This window comes from Mangifera indica, chromosome 1, assembly GCF_011075055.1.
Source record: "Mangifera indica cultivar Alphonso chromosome 1, CATAS_Mindica_2.1, whole genome shotgun sequence".
NCBI lineage: Eukaryota > Viridiplantae > Streptophyta > Magnoliopsida > Sapindales > Anacardiaceae > Mangifera > Mangifera indica.
Genome location: NC_058137.1, coordinates 1,687,073 through 1,705,617, shown reverse-complemented (window position 1 = coordinate 1,705,617; position 18,545 = coordinate 1,687,073). Strand labels below are relative to the sequence as shown.

Below are 18,545 nucleotides of genomic sequence, written 5' to 3'. Positions count from 1 at the left end.
AGTTAGAATTGAATTGAACGTCGCTTTCCGTTTCCACCGCCGTGGCCGTTTTGGTCCCCAAATTCCACTTGTTTTGTTTGACGCCGCTGCCAACTTTTCATCAGAAACCATTATTGCATTTCACAGGGAACCGATTCTTTTAATCAGCAATCCCACGGTCAGCAATTAACTTAATTTTGATCAACGGTCATGATTATTTACATTGCACGTTTCAATTATAAATTAATGGAACCTCCCGCTTTCCCTAGCGTCGAGTATTTGTTCTCTAGCAGCTTCACTCACTTTCTCTCCCTTTCTGTTTGTCTGTGAAGTAAAACTTCGCGTACTTCGGCTTCGAAAATGGCTGATGAAATTCGATACTTTGAGTTGAACACCGGAGCCAAAATCCCCTCCGTTGGATTAGGCACGTGGCAGGCTGATCCCGGTGTTGTCGGCAATGCCGTCGCCGTCGCCATCAAGGTTCTGATTTTTTTTCATTTTTCGATATTTGCTACTGTAAACTTCTTTTTTGATTTGTGATTAGGACTTCATTTGCCTTTGCAGGCTGGATACCGTCATATTGATTGTGCTCGTGTCTATGGCAATGAAAAGGAGGTAATTATAATAGGTTGAAATTGGTTAACTGTTCTGAGAGCTCTATATAATAATGATACTTAGATTTAGTACGCGTATCTTGCACAGATTGGTTCGGTGCTCAAGAAATTGTTTGAAGATGGTGTGGTTAAGCGTGAGGATTTATTTGTGACCTCTAAACTCTGGTTTGTTTTAACTTTATTTAATTGCCTTCCACTGCTGAGTGTGAAAGGATTTTGGACCTTCGTGTATTTCTACTAAAACGTTAAGATTTGTATGGTATTTATCGTGTTTCAAATTCGATTTTACACAGGTGTACTGATCATGCACCAGAAGATGTAGCAGAGGCACTGGGCCAAACTTTGCAGGACTTGCAGCTTGACTATGTTGACTTATACCTTGTATGCTTTTTTCCTGATTAAAGCTTGTTACCTGTTTTATCTGTTAAAATTTAGCTGTTGTCTGTTGGTTTTTTATGATTTTGTAAAAAAACTTCTTTTATGAAACTAGTAAGGATAATCAAAAGACTGAATGAAAAAAGTGAATTCACCGAGATTTGATCTTGGACATTTGAGTATTTTAGGGGGGAGTAGAAAAAAAATATCGATTAACATTATGGGAAATTTAAGCCTCTTTTAAAGATGACCACCCTATCTGCAATTCAGACAGACTATCATCTTAACTTTCATTAACCATCTTAACATTTCAATAAATGTTTGATGGTGTCTCTTCATGCACCATATACGCCACATTTGATAGCATTGATCAGTTTATATCATCATGGCCCTTGATTTTTACAGCAAGCATGCTAGTTTAGGGAGCCTAACTTATACAAAAATTGTCTTGTATCTAAAATTTGTGGTTTAATTTTGAAATTGCGGAGGACAGTCAGAAGTTGCAATCAAATTATTTATTTCCTTGGTATCTGTTATGTCACTTTTATATTGTATTTCTTTTGGCAGCCTTTTTTTTTTCTAATGAATTTATTGGTACATAACCATAACTGGGAATTATACTAAATTGTAAATTGCCGCCAATTTTTGAAGATTCATTGGCCTGTTAGCATGAAGAAAGGGTCTATTGGCTTCAAGCCTGAGAACTTTGTTCCACCAAATATACCTGCCACATGGAAAGCAATGGAGGCACTCTATGATGCTGGCAAGGCTCGAGCTATTGGTGTGAGTAATTTTTCCTCAAAGAAGCTTGGAGATTTGTTGGAAGTAGCACGTGTGCCTCCTGCTGTTGACCAAGTGGAGTGCCATCCTTGTTGGCAGCAACACAAGCTTCATGAATTCTGTAAATCGAAGGGTGTTCACCTATCTGTGAGGGGGCCATTCTCTGATTTTTTTTTTTTTAAGTTTTTTGCTTCTTGCTTTTGGATTGTTCTTTTATTTATATATGCTTGGGAAATTCTTAATTTACTTTGATAACTTGGGCCAACTATATTCAATTTTTGTCAGGGATATTCTCCATTGGGTTCTCCTGGTACAACATGGCTCAAGAGTGAAGTCCTCAAGCATCCGGTACTCAATATGGTTGCAGAGAAATTAGGCAAAACTACTGCACAAGTTGCTCTGCGCTGGGGCCTGCAAATGGGTCATAGTGTGCTTCCCAAAAGCACAAATGAAGAGAGGATCAAGCAGAACTTAGATGTCTATGGCTGGTCTATACCTGACGATTTGTTTGCCAAGATTTCTGAAATTGAGCAGGCAAGTGGCTATTCTATTGTAATATTGTTTTTGTTATGATCTTTACTTATTCTTATTCTTGGTGTAATCTTAAGATTTTGTTGTGGCAATTCCTTTCATAATAGGATTGGTGTTAAAATGTTCATCATACTAAATTATAAAAGCCATGGATATGTCCCACTTCAGTCATCTATTTGAATATTTGAGCTACATGTACTAAATGCTTTTACAAGAAATATTTGGGTGACCGAAATTTGGTGTAATATAGTTCAGTACTGATAACCATATGATGTTGATGCATGGCATTTGTAATTGTCTTGGAATCCCTTCTCTGACAGCTGATTTGGTTTTGGATTCTGCAGGCTAGGCTGGTTAGAGGAACTTCATTTATCCATGACACTTATGGTGTATACAGGTCTGTTGAAGAATTATGGGATGGTGAGATTTGAGGAAATGTAGTATTTCATATTAAGAAGTTCATCAAGAGGATTGCCATGATATTAATCGAAGCTCTTTGGAAGTTCTGTATTGGTTCTTTGTGCTTGGTAATTTGAGAGTTTCTAGTGAAAGTATTGAACTTTAAATTGAATGGGGACTTAATTCTCAGACATTTCTCATTTATGCTCTCTTTCCATGTTTTCCACTCAATTTGGGCCCTAAAGTTGGTATTCACTTCTCAATGAGTAGACCTGTCCATTGGGTGGGTCGGCCATGCCTAATTTTGTGCGGGCCGTCTTGCTGCGCCTTTTGGCCCACCGCAATATAGGGCCTGGGACATGACCCAACGTCCTAAGTCATGACTTGACGGGTTTTCTTGTGGGTTGGCCTGCGTGTTTTCCAGGCGGCCCGTTAAAAATTAATCATTGTGTACTTGTAGCTTTTTTTTTTTTTTTTATAAATTTGTTTGGGTCAGCGTCTCGCCTTTTTAAAAGGCTTGGCATTACTCCGTCATAAAAGCGGACTTTAGTATGGAGAATGAACCATGATTTTGCAGATTATACCCCACAAGTCATGCTTTTTCAAGCTGACAATATTTATTGCCAGGACTATTGTACGGGTGTGACAACCACCCATTGGCAAAGGAGATACGGTTCAAGTAGCAATATAGCAAAATGCAATGTGAATGTATAGGAATTGCAATATAATAACCCATTAGGAGGCGGAACCCTTGTGGTTTTGGATTATTATGTCAGATCTTACTAGCTGAATCTAGTTGATTCCTAAAGATAACAAGTTTTAAATGGGAACATCTTATTTTTAAAATACATTTTATCAAATCATAAGCCCTTAATAATATGAACGGTTAATGTATCTAAGTGGTAATTTGAATGAAAGAAAGAGATTTTCTATATAAATGAATATGAATTTAAATTTAATGGTATTTTATGATGAAATTTTTAATTTATTTAATTTAATAATTATAAAATTTGATATTAAATCTGAAATTTAAGTTATTCAATATGATTCATTTGGTTAAAAAAAAGTACTGATAAGACAAGTTCTGACTTGATGACGTTGAGGAGGTGAGAGGGTTTTAGTGAACTGAGTAGAAGAACGCGCCAGATTCAGATCAGATCCAACCTTAAGTACGATACAAGTTCATTTGAGGCTTTATATGTTTGGTCACAGCTCATAGCCCCCCAAACTATAAAATTTCATTAAATAAAAATCACGTGACTCACGTGAGAAATAAATAAATAAAGGCTAAACCAAAACCCGGTTAAATTTCAAAACCCTCACAGGCTTTATTTATTCTTCACTCTTCGTCTCTCAAAAGAAGAAAATGGCCTTCAACTTTGTGCTTCGCAGAGTATCCTCCTCCATCCTCCCAATCATTGTCCGCACCGTTGGATCTCCAAGAACCTTGCGCAGTGTAATCTACGCCGTTTCCAGTGTTGAAAAGGACACTCTCAGTCGGAGCCATCTGTTCCCTTCCTACGCTTCTCTACCAACCGAATTTCCGATGAGAATCTTATTCGAATCCTCGATTCCGAGATTGACTGCGCTAAGCATCCCGCCGTAAGCTCTCCTTTTCCTTGTGTTCTCTAGAAAGTTTTGTTTTTGATTACGAAATTACCATTATTTTATGTTTTCTTGAATTATTGGAGAATTTTTATTTTTGTTTTTGTTTCTTATTATTTTTTTATCTTTTAATAAAGGCTAAGGCTTTACTCGTCTTTGATTGTGCCAACCAGAAGGCTAACAACTATGCTTGTATCTTCAATGTGCAATCAGTTGTTTCTTAATTAGGTGTGTATTTCTAATGTTTACTGTATCTGAGGTAGCTACAAACGTTTGAATTTTGTAGTGCAAATACTTTTTTTTCCATCTTATGTGTCCTATGAGAAGTCGAATTTGGGATTTTAAATTTTTAGAAACAATGTGCCCTGAGCCCTACTGCATAGAACCTATCGGATAGTACAATATCTAAGCTATTTCTATCTGAGAATTCATACTGAATTGATGGCAGAGATTACTGGGTGTTTTGTTTGTAACGTCTTATTTGATCTCAATGTTTTTCTTATTTTCTATGAGTGATTAAAGTGCATAGTAAAAGATTTAGCTGTGAAATTTCTCTGATGACTATATATTTGTTTTTCTTTTCCTGACTTTTAGCCATACTTGTTCTTCAAACATTTTATTTTGCTTACAATTGGATTTTTATGGCGGAAAGATAGGCTTATTCTTCTCTTCTAAGTGATTAAAAGCTATATCATCTAATTGTTGTTAGAGAGATGTTTGCCTAGTTTGATAATCTTTTTATTCTTTTGCTTCAATAATATCTGAACAGGAAGAGGAAATCCCAGATGGGTTTCCTTTCAAAATTCAGGACAATCCTGGAGAAAGGACTGTATTACTAACAAGAAAGTATCAAGGTGAAGAAATCACAGTGGAAGTTGACCTGCATAATCCTGATATTGGGGAGGATGAAGATGAGGATAGCAATAAAACGTCAAGTATTCCTCTGGTTGTCTATATATCAAAAGGAAATGGCATGCACCTGGAATTTGGCGTAACTGCCTTCCCTGATGAGATTACAATTGATAGCTTGTCAATTAAGCAACCTGGAGATTCTGAAGATCAGCTTGGTTATGAAGGGCCTGACTTCAGGTAAGGTCGACATAATCACAAAAATAACAGTTCAAATTTCATATACATTTTCTCTCTTTTTTAGGTGGTTTCATTTTCGGATTATTCTTTTTCTTTGTTTCTTTTTTTCCAGTTCTTTGGATGAAAACTTGCAGAAGGCTTTACATAAATATCTTGAGATAAGAGGGATCAATCCTAGCACAGCAAACTTCTTGCATGAGTACATGATCAGCAAAGACGGTAAAGAATACTTACAGTGGTTGAATAACCTCAAGAAGTTTATTGAAAAGTAATGTGTTATAGACTTTTAAAGTGTTCTTCAGCCATTCTTGTACTCTTTTGGTGTGAGAGATTTTGGTGGGTTAAGAAGTATCTAACCCCATGATTTTGAATAGGCTGTCGGCATTTGAAGACATTCTGATAATTAGTCTTGTACTGAACCAATTTTTCAAATCAGAATGGAAATTCTTCTTGATAACTTGTATTGTCAGTAGATGCATATTTTGCTTCTTTATTGCTTGTTTAGCCACACTCGTTTGCTGATCAATCTATTTTGTCGTCCTGATGTCACCTAATCGTAAAAGTATCAGGCCCAATCTACTTAATCTTCCTGATGGACCTGCTCACCAAAATATAAGACCCTGTTCGTCACTGATTTTGATACCGTTTTCCCGAAGTACGGTAAAAATTGTTTTATAAAATAAGAATGAAAGATTTGGCTGTGCGTCGCTTCGGATCAAAAGAACAAAGTAATGCCTATATAAAGTTATGCGTATATATTTTTAATATATAATTTAGATATATAAATTATGTATGATTATATAATTGAGTATTATTTTAATTTTAATTTAAAATAATCTAATTATATGATAATAAATTATGTATATAATTAAATTGTATATAAAAAATATATACATATAGTTTTGTTAAAATCAAAATGTGGTCAAAATGATAAACTATTAACATATGTTATACAATTATGTTTTGCACTTAATGAAACCTATTACACAGTATTAGTAATATTAAGAGTAATAAAAGTATAGGTACAAATTAATTATACAAATTTATTTATACAAAATAGGGTAACAGTTTGTAATTGGTGATGTAATTGTTTACTTGTTCTCTCACTTTAAAATTAATTAATCAAATGGTACCACATCAACGTGTAGATAAACAATTTGTTTTTGTTTGTACATATAGTATCGACAAAATTTCTTATAAGAAAAACTACTTGTATCTATTTTGAATATATAAATAGGTATACATTTATTTATGTTATTATATAATTGAGTGATTTTAAATTAAGAATAAAGTAATACCTAATTAAATAATGATATATATAAATGTATATCTATTTTTATATTCGAAGTGGGATTTAATGATATTGCTCAATTTTTAATATTGTGTCTCATAAGCTATTAATGAAACCTATTATGCACAAGGGTTACCGTTGTAAGGTTCCTCCACTTGAAGCAGGCAATAGATCCAATTTTCTTGCCATGAGTCCCTGTATAAATGACGCCAACCGCCAATAAGAACGTCAAGAAAATTCCAAAATTGAAAAGGAGTTGGGGATGTAGCAGTAGCCACCAGTTGTCGAATCTGAAACAGAAGACATCTCTGTTTCTGTCAACATAAGTAATCTATAAATCCACTCTTGCTGCCTTCATTTAAACACCAATCTAACTACAGGTCTGTCTGCCTTCACTTAAACACCAATTTAACTACAAGTCTGTCATGTAATGCTCATCATCATGCTTGTGGTTTTCACTGTGGAAGAATATGACTGATAATAAACAAACTGAACATGGCCCTTCACATTTCGATCTCAACACCGGAGCTAAAATGCCTTCTGTTGGCCTTGGAACATGGAAGGTTCCTCCAGGTGCTGTAGGCCAAGCTGACATTACCGCTGTCAAGGTTCTACTTTTACATATCTTGGTTGATTTAATCACTCAGTTTATATGGCTACACATATGATATTGGCGTACTGTTATATACATCCAATTTTAAGTATCCAATTAATTATAAGATAATATATCATCATATGATTGAATATTACTTTATCTTTAATTCAAAATAACCTAATCATATAATGACATATCATCTTAGTAACCAATTAGATATACAAAACTAAGTACATATAGTTTTATTGTTAATATTATGGGTTTTGGAATCATAAAATATTTAGTTGCAATATGATTTTCAGTTTAGTTATGGGCACATTGACTGCGCTAAAGTCTACGAGAATGAAAAAGAGGTGATATTTTCCTCGTTCAAAACATATACATTATTGTTTATATGTGATTGTCATTTTACTTGTTCATACTTAATGTGACACGGGTAGGTGCAGCACTGAACTCGCTCTTTTCTACTGGTGTTGTGAAGCGTAACCATATGTTTATTACATCTAAGCTATGGTATCTGTTACTCCCTTGTTTTTTACCTTGACCTAAACAATACATTATTGATCTTCCATTCATGAATATAGAAGAGAGATGTTACCTCATTTAGCTGACTTCATTTTGAAATTTGCAGGTGCAGCAACCATGCCCCTGAAGACGTCGCGAAGGCTCTGGATGGAACTTTAGAAGACCTGCAACTTGACTACGTTGATCCGTATCTTATATGGGTCTATAATTTAAACAATAGTTGTATGTTTTCATCTGCAGTTTTTGCCTGCAGCAACGAAATATGACCTCCGATTTGGTTTACAGATAAATTGGCCATTTCGAACTAAACCAGGCATGAGGGTTTGTTCTTGAAATCATGCTGCCCTTATGCCTTCCAGAAACCTGAGCTGCAATGGAGGGTTTGCATAAATCTGGAAAGGCATGCGCCATTGGAGTGAGCAACTTTTCCACAAAGAAGTTGCAGGACTCGCTCAAATATACAAAAGTTCAACCTGCAGTCAATCAAGTGGAATGTCACCCTGTGTGGCAGCAACCTTCCCTTCACGCAACCCCTACAGGAATTTGTCTCTCGGTATCACCGGAAAGAATTTTCATGAAAATCACTTTGACTTACACCAAATCAAGGTCATTATAACTCGGAAAATGGGGAATTTTCTTGCAGGCATATTCCCCTCTGGAATCTCCAGGGTCCTAGGTGAAGGGTGAAATATTGAATGAACTAGCAGAGAAAACTTTCAGAAATCACCTGCACAAATTACTCTGCGCTGGGGTCTTCATATGGATCATAGCATCATCCCAAAGAGCGTAAATGAAAGTAGGATCAAAGAAAACTTAAACCTGCTTGATTGGCTTATTCCTCCAGAGCTCTTCTCCAAAATTTTCGGAAATCCACCAGGTCACATGCTGCCATTGTGAACACGGGCTTTCATGTTCAATTCCTGTCCTATATATAAACGGCCTGGAATTTGCCTACTCAGTACATAAATCTTGGTGGATGTATGCAGCGAAGACTCCTCCGAGGGGATTTTGGAGTCCATGAAACTAATAATCCCTATAAAAGCCTTGAAGAATTGTGGGATGGTGAAATATGAGATGCTATATCTTCTTTCAATTTATTTCTGTTATGGTGATATCAATCCGTAATGCAGAAGCAAACCATTCCTAGCTTCTAAGAGAAGAATATATAGCCCCAAATTGAAGATCTCATCAAAAAATAGATTGACGTTTCTTTGATTACAGAATGCAAAGCAGTATACAAACCATAAGTATACATAACAAAACACTTCAAATTGAAATATGAATCGGTCGTCATTTATTTAATAAAAATTATGACTAAACACATGTTATAAGCATGATCCAAGTACAAAATCTGAAAAAGAATATGACCAAGTGACAATAAATATAAATCAAATGAATGCTTAGAGCCTTGGGAGCAGCTGGTGAAATATAATACAAGAAAATCCAGCACAGTGCAGACATAATTTATAACCATAACCTTTCAGGACTGCAGGGGAAGATCTTTATGGGTGTAAATAACACCTTTATCACCATTGACCACCTGCCCACTCCCCCTCAAAATCCTACATTTATAAAAAAAAGGCATTATTGGGTTGGTGTACCAAACATAATTCCACATAACATTAGCCAAGACCTTTGAATAACTCAGAATTTCCATACCATCTGGTCGTAAGCAACCCTTCAACTCCAACTGGACCTCTAGCATGAATCCTGCCAGTACTTATCCCAACCTGTATATCCATTAAATAAATCCAATCATGCATAATACAAAACCATGCGTCTAAAACCAGCAGTTCAGTAAAGTCATATACCTCTGCACCAAGTCCAAACCGTGCCCCATCACAGAATCGTGTACTTGCATTATGAAATACTGCAGCACTGTTGACATCAGCAGAAAAGTCATATTGAAGGTTACCAACCACAAAGTATAAAGAAACTTTTGCAGATTCCTGGACTCAAGAAGTGCGGATCAAACATATCTAAGTAGCTCAAAACATCACAAACAAAGGGGGCATATATCACTAGCAATCCTTCTGCTAAATGTTATGTGGTATAAGTGTTTTGGAATAAAAAAAGTTAAAGAAAAAATTGACAATTGTTCTCATAGTGAGGGGTGTACAACCTTATATAAGAACACTTAAAATTCCCTCCTAAAGAGAGACAAAAGATGCAATCATGGAGGTGCCATCTTCAGCAAGAACCCATAACACCAATACATTCACTGCTGGGAAAATTGCGCTCAATCAGAGATTTTCTCTAGTTGTTGAATCATTACATGTAATACTCATAGCTGTCTAGTTTAATGGGCAATCACCAAGTGTAGCAGTCTAGCAACTATCTAGCGCAAATGCCTAAAGCTTGGACCCAAACAGTCAAACAGTTGAGAATATATTTAGGCTGACTTACACAGAGAAACAGAGAGACACAGAAAGAGCAAGGGACTGTTGTGGCTAAGCGAATTTAGTTTGTCATACTCACAATATTAGTGTATATCAATAGTTGGTATAGTGATGGTCTTGACATTCCTTAAAAATGGCCAAAGTAAAACAGGTCTTATATTTATGCACAGGATGGATCCTTCTGTCTCTCTAACCAAAATAACTAGCACAGCGGTGGATGGTGACTGTAAAAGAGAAACATTCAGGTGGATATAGCAAGTGATGTTGTCAGTGTCACCTACATTGACAGGTTAGAGACTGTACTGACAGCTGCCACATAAACCATTCATGAATGGACCATGTTGACAATGTCAGGTCTATCTTAGTCATTTATAGTTAACAATGAAATCTCTCCGAGCTTTTCAAATTAATTTTCCTCACTGTAGCAAAATAATTCTCTTTTCTCTAATATTCTCTCAGAAAGACAAGCTACAATGATATCTTAACGATATCATTCCTCCTAAAATTTGGTTAATAAGATAAACCATCATTACTTCTTGAATTTTACATTTCAAACTGCATATGAAAATCAAGCTTACCTATCAAGTTGATGTAAAAATATATTAGCAACTTCATGATTTTCTGCGACAATGCAATCTGTATGAGCACTGCAGAAAAAGAAGTTTGAAAGAAGTTAAAAAGAGACACCATAGTACTAACTTGTTTTCCAAGAAATTTCAAACTAAAGAAAAAAATAAAATGATGTCAATGATATTATAGCATGCCTTCCATGTTGATGTATATGGTTAATGGCAGCATGAACATCATCCACAATTTCAATTGTGCAAGCCAGTGAATTATACTCATGATGGAATGAGCGTGTCTCTGGAATATTCAACAAATTACTTGCTCTTGGACCTCCAAATAATTTTACACCTGCAGAAGAGGAATTTGCAGTTGGGAAGACATGTCAACGCAATCTCTACTACAACAATACAACAGAACTGGCGATGCGCTGAAGTTTCATATTAAATCCAGACTTTCAGGAAGGCAAATTTTTGTTGTGCCAAATTATTTGGTCTCAACCTATACTAAACTCAAGGAAGGTTACAGCTCTTGATTAGAACAATAATCTGAAGCAAATACTCTCAGATAACACACTGATTGAAGGTACCAGCTCTTATCCATTATAATTTGTCAGCGATAGTTATTTATGCATACCTTCACGCTTAAGTTTTACAATAATCTCATTGAGTTTGGGATCACTTGACAAATCCTTGTGTACCAGAAGTGTTTCCTGGAAATATCATGATAAACACAAGAGGCAAATATGTGACAAAAAATTCAGAGAAGGGAATTCTTGAACATAGCAATAAACACAAGTTGAAGTCCTTCAATGTGCTCATGGACACACATATCAGTAGACATTTGTGGTTAGTCAAATGGAATGTGAACTGAAATTACCATAGCATTGCAGGCTGCAGGATAATCTATCTTCGCATCCAGAACAATCTGTGCTGCCATTTCCATGTCAGCCGATTTATCAAGATAGACATGGCAAATTCCATCTGAGAAAAAAAAAAAAAGCTACAACTTTAACAGAAGCTTGAGTTTGTTTATTATGACAGAGATAGAAATATCCTTTCTTACCAGCATGACCAAGAACAGGAATTTTTGTTGATTCCTTGATTTCAGAAACAAGCTTATTGCTGCCTCTGGGGATGACAAGATCTATAACATCATCAAGCTGTACCAAATAAAACTAGTTTTAAAACCACGTGTACTAAAGAACCAACAACAGCTTCACAACTCAATATATACCTTAAGCAAATCAGGAATCTCATTTCTTGAAGTCACAAGTCCAATGAGTTTGTCACCAACAGTATCTGGGATAGCTGAAGTAATGACCTACAGAACAAAGGAAATTTGGAGACAGCCATAACCAGTAAGACAAGGCTAGTGATTAACTTTATTTTTCAAGTATAAGGAATCATTGATTAAACCCAGTGAATCAAACCTTGTGCAAGATTGCATTTGATCGCTTAGCTTCTTTTCCTCCCTTAAGCAGCAGACCATTTCCACTACGGATGGCCAATGAAGCTATCTATTGAAAATTTGAAACAGAGAAAGGGTCAATCAACCAAAATAATACTACAAGCACAACACGAAATTAAGCAATAAGCTTAACATCAACCAGTTGAAAGCTATGCAAAGATCAATTTTGACATCCCTGCTCATAATATAAACACAAATGAGGAAAACCTAATAGAAAAGAAGATTCAAGGCACAAAAAGATTTCCAAATGAACAACATATCATTCTCGGAGATTTCATTCACCTTAAAAAACTGAATGAACAAACATAGGAAATGCTCAAGGTATGTCAAATGAAATCATCTACAAGAAATACTCACCATATAAGAATACATTCATGGCAGTTTAAAACTTATATAATTTTGGACATCTACTTAAAGGGCCAAGAAACAAATCAAAGATCATGTTTACTATTCAAACTTCCACTGCTTAGGGTGGCAAAATATTTTGAAGATCAATAGTCTGAGGTGCATGCCACCAAGCCCCTTTATCTCTCCTTACACATGCCGATCACTAGATGTCATAAAACCATGATGAAAGTTTGTGCTGAAAGAACACAGAACAAAAGAGGGAAGAACCTAAACATTAAGGGAACTGCAATAATATATACAAGAAGAATGAAGAAGAACTTGTCAATGGTGAAGAGGAAGATCTGTTGATAATATTTCAGTCATGGGCCCACCAAAATACCTCACAACAAATTAGATAAATACAGCAAAAGTTTCTCATTACAAATATGTTGACAACAGTCAATATCTTATCAGTAAAATACATGCTTGAGGATTTGATAAAAAGGGTAATATCTTTTACCTGGACTAGGGCATCCGGTCGAGATTCAAATATAATCAAGAGGACACCTAAAGGACTTGACGTTTTCTCCAGGACAAGTCCATCTGCAAGCTGGATGAAAAAGCAATCACCAAAAATGTTAAAGACAAGAATGATTAATGCAAAGAACAGTAGGATACTCAATCATTTTTATTGGCATACTAATAAAACTTGGTCCCCTTTCTACATTACAGCATTCAACTTGAAAACATAAGCTGTACATCAGAAATAAACTCATTTTCATAGAAGGAAGAGCAATGGCATAAATATCAATAGTTCACTGTTAACCAAACAAAAAGGATTCTGGAAGTACTTCTGACCTCTGTTCTCCTTAATATATGACCAATGGGTTCTTCCATGTCTGCTAGCACACGGATGGATTTTGCAAGACTAGAGATCTGTAAAGTACGATAACAAAAGACCATGAGATAGGATTTTCTATTAGATTCCATCATACAAGCACTACAGTAATTAACACACACTTGCCTTTCCAGGCTTCAGGGCCAAACGAGATATTAGTGATTTCTCATAACCAGCCTCTTGAGCAGCAACAACATCAGCTTCATTCTCAGCTTTAATCAAGTTTTCATTTGCTTCCAGGGCATCAGCTACATCCAATAAAATTTTCTTTCTAGCTTGAGGCTGTAAAGCCTGCAGTTGGGGTCATTTATTTAATATTCAAACTTTGGATTTAACTCCTCATTTGATATTTTAAATTAAAGTGTCCACAACTGTCAAAAGTTTAGGAGATGAAAATAGACCCTGAAATAGACAGTATACCTACCTGAAGCCGTCTAGAACATTCTCGTGCTGCAACTGCCATCTCACGTGCACCAACATCTTTCATTGAAATCCATAAATGAGCATCTTTGTGAAAGAGAGTGCCAACACGCTCTCCCTGAAGTACCTTTAGAATATTGTTGGTGGCAAAGCCACTTCAAAAGAGATGGAACCAGAATGAGAGAATGACCAGGAAATTGTCCATACTACACAAGAAAACTTACATGCTTTTTACGACATGTAATCTAAATGCCAAGATAATTAATCTATAAACATATCCCACTATAACAATCAAAAGCAAAACATCCAGACTAACAATTGAGTGATTACCTAATTATAATATTTGTGGGTCTTGCTAAAACTACTAGAATAGTGAAGGTTACCACATGTGATTCATCACTATGAGAAGTCTTGCATTTTTTGTTATAATTCAACAACTCATGTTTGTTACAAGTTTCACAGCTAATGTTACGAGTATAATGCCTCACGATACAAAGTTACGTAACAATCATTTTCTCTGGTAATAATATCAAAATTTTTATTCTGGTAGAGTGATTTAGCAATTGTTACAAACTTTGGTCATACCTAGTAATAATGACAGGGATACCAGCATAAGCTGCACAAACAGCAGCATTAACCTTGGCAGTCATGCCCCCTCTTCCAACCCTTGACTTGTCTCCAAATGTTATTTCTGGTTGTTTTTCTTTTACATATGTATGGATCAACTTAGAGTTTGGCTCATTTGGAGGACCACTATATAGGCCCTCTACGTCGCTCAACAAAATAAGAAGATCAGCCTTTAGTTCCAGAGCCAATAGGCCTGCTAGACTATCATTGTCCCAAAATATGCCAGAGGAATCCTGCAAATAGTTTTATGATTAGAGGTAACAGGCATATTTTCAAAACACAAATTGAGCAATTCATACAAACAAAAACAGATAAGTAACCAATATGTATCAGAGAACAAAAGTAATATTAATAGAATATGGAAGTTTGATCTGATGGGCTTAAACATAGTAACTGCTAGGAGGTTTCTTTGCCATGATCACCCAGCACCACAAGCTTGATAAGTGTTTTATGATATTATCATACATATTGTTCAATTCAAGGCTTTAGTTGCTCACAAATAATAACTTGGATAATTGCCTTTGTTGCGATCCCCTTTGCCTGGCACTCCCATAGTAATTTGTGATTCAAGTGTTTGGTCAACTTGATGATTGGGTGGAGAGCTTTATAATCACTTCCTACCACAACAGTTTTATGTGTATGGACGCATTCATGTCTAATAATGCTAGGTCATTCATGTGTCTCTAGGATGTATGCACGAGAATCATTTGACTCTCAATCTCCCAGAAACTGAAATGATAAACTGCAAAATTGATTTTATGATACACCAGTCTAGTATGCCACCTTAGCTTAGAACATAAGCCAAGCCATGAGAGCCCAGTCCACTAATGAGTTCCCTATCCCAAGTAGTTAATTCAAGCTCAATTAGCACTATTCCACTTAAGCATAATATTTCTGTTAGGACCAAGTAATTGTGCCTTAAGAGACAATCAATTGGAGGACAATCGGGGACACAAAAATGCAAATGGGATGTGGCATGAAAAATGAGAGGACCACTTAGGGGAAAGGACCATGTGGCTTAAAGGAGAAAAGAAAAAAGGGAATAATAGGGGAATATTAGGCTACAAAGGAGAGGATGGTTTTCTGAAAATTTTGAGCAGCTTTGGCTGATTGAAGGAAAATGTCTAACCTCTCAAAAGCTAAAACATTATAGGGAGAGATTTTGGCCTCTCAAAAGCCAGAACTGGTAAGAGCTTTAGATTTCATCCTTACTGTTCTTGTAAATTCAGAAGCACTCAATTATCGCAACTCTTTTCTTCATTTCTTAGTCAATTATTTGGTATTTATAGGTTGAGAAATTCAAGTTACCTAACAATTCCAAACAGTAACATAAGTCCCAAAGCCTAAAGAGAGAATAGAAGGAAATTATCGTGAAAAAATATGCACAAAAATTCATTTTTCTAATCAGAAGTAGATAAATACCTCATATGGTGCTCTCCTAGTACTGATTGCATCATTCTCATTAAAAATTGGAATGACTTTCAGTGCTAACAATGATTGAACAGTTTCAGAGAGCTGTTTTCTGAAATCTTCATTCCTAAAATCACTATCTGTCACAAGAAGTTGAGATGAGGTGACATCAAGCTGCAATAAATATGATATCATGTTAACCTTACAAGAAATGGATTTAACAAATGAACTAGAAAGCAGTATGATAAATAAAAATGCACAAAACTGAAAAATCGACACTCCTAAGGCAAATAAAAAAAAAATTGATTATAGCTTACCTGGCTGAACAATACATCATAAAGAGCCATAAGACTGTTCTGCCCTACAGCTGCACAAGCCTTCCCATCAAGCTCATTTTGTGGCTTCTGGAGATCAGCCAAACTGCAAAATATTGGTTCTCAATATTAAGTATATTCAGGTTCAAGTATAACTTCTACCACTAGCCAAAAGATTCAACTAATTAAAACAAATGTGCACATTATTTAAAGGAAGGAAATTCACAAAAAGATTCGACTACATGTTAAGGAAGTTTAAGAACCTGCTATTGATCAATTTCCTGTATCTTAGTCTTTGGCGACCCAGACCAACTGCGCCTGATGTAACTAAAATAATCTCATAATCTTGAGAAATTAGCTCTTTTAGCTGCAAGAGAATTTATTTGAGAGTTACAGCATCATCCAAAACATAATCCGTGGTTGACCATTCATTCCTGAGCAATTTTGCACTTCTTTCAGTATAATATCAAATTAATAGTTAATTTCCAACCTACCTGCTCACAAAGAGCTCCAAGTCTTCCCAATGCTAACCTTCCATCACCACGAGTAACCACAGCTGTTCCAACCTTCAATGAATTAAAAAAAAAAACCAAATTAATTTTTAAAGAAAATAGCAACAAATAACTCAAATTTAAATAAATAAAATCTAAATTTAAATGCCGCAAAATTGAGATTAAAACATTGAGTTAAACCTTATCTGATTATCAAACCTTGCTTTCTCTTCCATAAAAAGTCTCACACAACATACAGATTTAACTCCATGAAATATTAAACTGAATGCAGCAGAAAAGAGAAAAAAAATTAATAAAAATCAAACAGAAGTGAGTTTAGTTACCTTAACAACGAGACGCTTAACGTTCTTGACGAAAGCTCGAGAAGGATCCATGGAGTCCTCTTCTAGGGGAGGGGAAGAGGAAAACAACAATCTGAGAGAGTGGGCAACAGTTAAAAAGTATCAAAGATGAGAGACGGCGATCAGTACAAGCACGTCAAAGATTTGGACTCTATTAGTATTTATACAATGGCACCATATTACTATTAATAATTAATAAATCTAAAACAATGTGCTTTAATACGAGGATAAGAATATAAATATTTTTATGGAAGTTTGAATATTTAATTAAATATTTAAATAATATATTTTAGTTAAAGGATAATATACTAGGGATGGTAATTTGGGTCTGATTTTAGGGGCCCCGACCCTCCCCGACCCTAACGGGGAGGGGATTTCCCGATAAAAACGGGAAAAGGGGCGGGGATGGGGACAAAAAAAATCCCCGTAATCGGGGACGGGGATACATGTGTCCCCGCCCCGCCCCTCCCCTCCCCTCCCCGCCCCGCCCCGCCCCCCCGCCCCATCCCCTCCCCTCCCCACCCCCTAAATCTAATATATTAATATAATAATTTCTAAACTATTAAGTTTTAAAATTTTTACATTATGATTTATTAAAACTATAACTTTAATTTTACTAATTTTTGAATTATCAATTATTAGCTTTTACTAATTTCTAAACTATTAATCTAATATATTAAAAAAAACCTAGAATTTCATTATCATAAAATGTAAATGCACTAAATTAATTTTATTTCAACTTCAAAACTTAGTTAGTCAATCCACTAGGTTTTACACACAAAAAATAATAAATTATAAACTTAATAAAATCAATTGAAGTGAATGAAAAGTGTTAAATTTAATGTTATTATAAAATTACCCTAAAGCACATACATGAAGAGCTACTAATGAAGAGATTGATTATTGCATATTGTTAGATTTTATGAAAACTTTATATTTGAACTAAAATAACAAAGAATATTTTATAGCTCTTGTAGCAAGTGATATTTTAGAAAAATATAATTTATTTTATTTATTGAAATATATAAAAGAATTAAAATTTATATTTATGGGTATGGGGAGGGGATTTTTCCCCGCGGGGACGGGGCGGGGATGGGGAGGGGATTTTTCCCCACGGGGACGGGGAGGGGATTTTTCCCCGCGGGGACGGGGAGGGGCTGGGGAGGAGATTTTTCTTCGCGGGGAGGGGACGGGGATTATTTTTTATCCCCGCAACGGGGACGGGGCGGGGACGGGGATTGATATCCCCTACGGGGACGGGGACGGGGATTGATATCCCCTCCCCGCCCCTCCCCATTGCCATCCCTATAATATACTATAAAATATTAATTAAATTTTCAATAATATATTTAGTTTTGTTATAAAATAAATATTATTATTGAGAAACCAATATTATAAATTTAATCAATAATGTTTATATAATGTTGTTTGAACTAATAAAGCTATTTATATTTGAAATAAATATTAGAGAAATTAATTA

General features: G+C 35.5%; 2 protein-coding genes and 1 pseudogene across 2 annotated transcripts; 2 read left to right on the top strand and 1 right to left on the bottom strand.

Moving 5' to 3' along the window:
- Positions 1 to 231: 231 nt before the first annotated feature.
- Positions 232 to 2,882, top strand: LOC123208251 (NADPH-dependent aldo-keto reductase, chloroplastic-like). Its single transcript, XM_044625640.1, has 7 exons — positions 232 to 459; positions 544 to 594; positions 682 to 758; positions 887 to 974; positions 1,620 to 1,895; positions 2,034 to 2,282; positions 2,624 to 2,882. The coding sequence occupies exons 1-7, from the start codon at positions 340 to 342 to the stop codon at positions 2,708 to 2,710; spliced, it is 948 nt and encodes a 315-aa protein (XP_044481575.1). The 5' UTR covers positions 232 to 339; the 3' UTR covers positions 2,711 to 2,882.
- Positions 2,883 to 3,981: 1,099 nt separating this feature from the next.
- Positions 3,982 to 5,829, top strand: LOC123221485 (annotated as a pseudogene).
- Positions 5,830 to 9,054: 3,225 nt separating this feature from the next.
- On the bottom strand, positions 9,055 to 17,210 carry LOC123221474 (delta-1-pyrroline-5-carboxylate synthase-like). Its single transcript, XM_044644325.1, has 20 exons — positions 17,048 to 17,210; positions 16,707 to 16,778; positions 16,476 to 16,579; positions 16,216 to 16,318; positions 15,911 to 16,072; positions 14,447 to 14,721; positions 13,866 to 14,016; positions 13,568 to 13,732; positions 13,402 to 13,479; positions 13,064 to 13,153; positions 12,179 to 12,265; positions 11,983 to 12,069; positions 11,812 to 11,908; positions 11,626 to 11,729; positions 11,383 to 11,458; positions 10,947 to 11,097; positions 10,761 to 10,829; positions 9,595 to 9,661; positions 9,443 to 9,513; positions 9,055 to 9,345 (listed from the first exon to the last, which is right to left on the bottom strand). The coding sequence occupies exons 1-20, from the start codon at positions 17,096 to 17,098 to the stop codon at positions 9,264 to 9,266; spliced, it is 2,142 nt and encodes a 713-aa protein (XP_044500260.1). The 5' UTR covers positions 17,099 to 17,210; the 3' UTR covers positions 9,055 to 9,263.
- Positions 17,211 to 18,545: the final 1,335 nt, after the last annotated feature.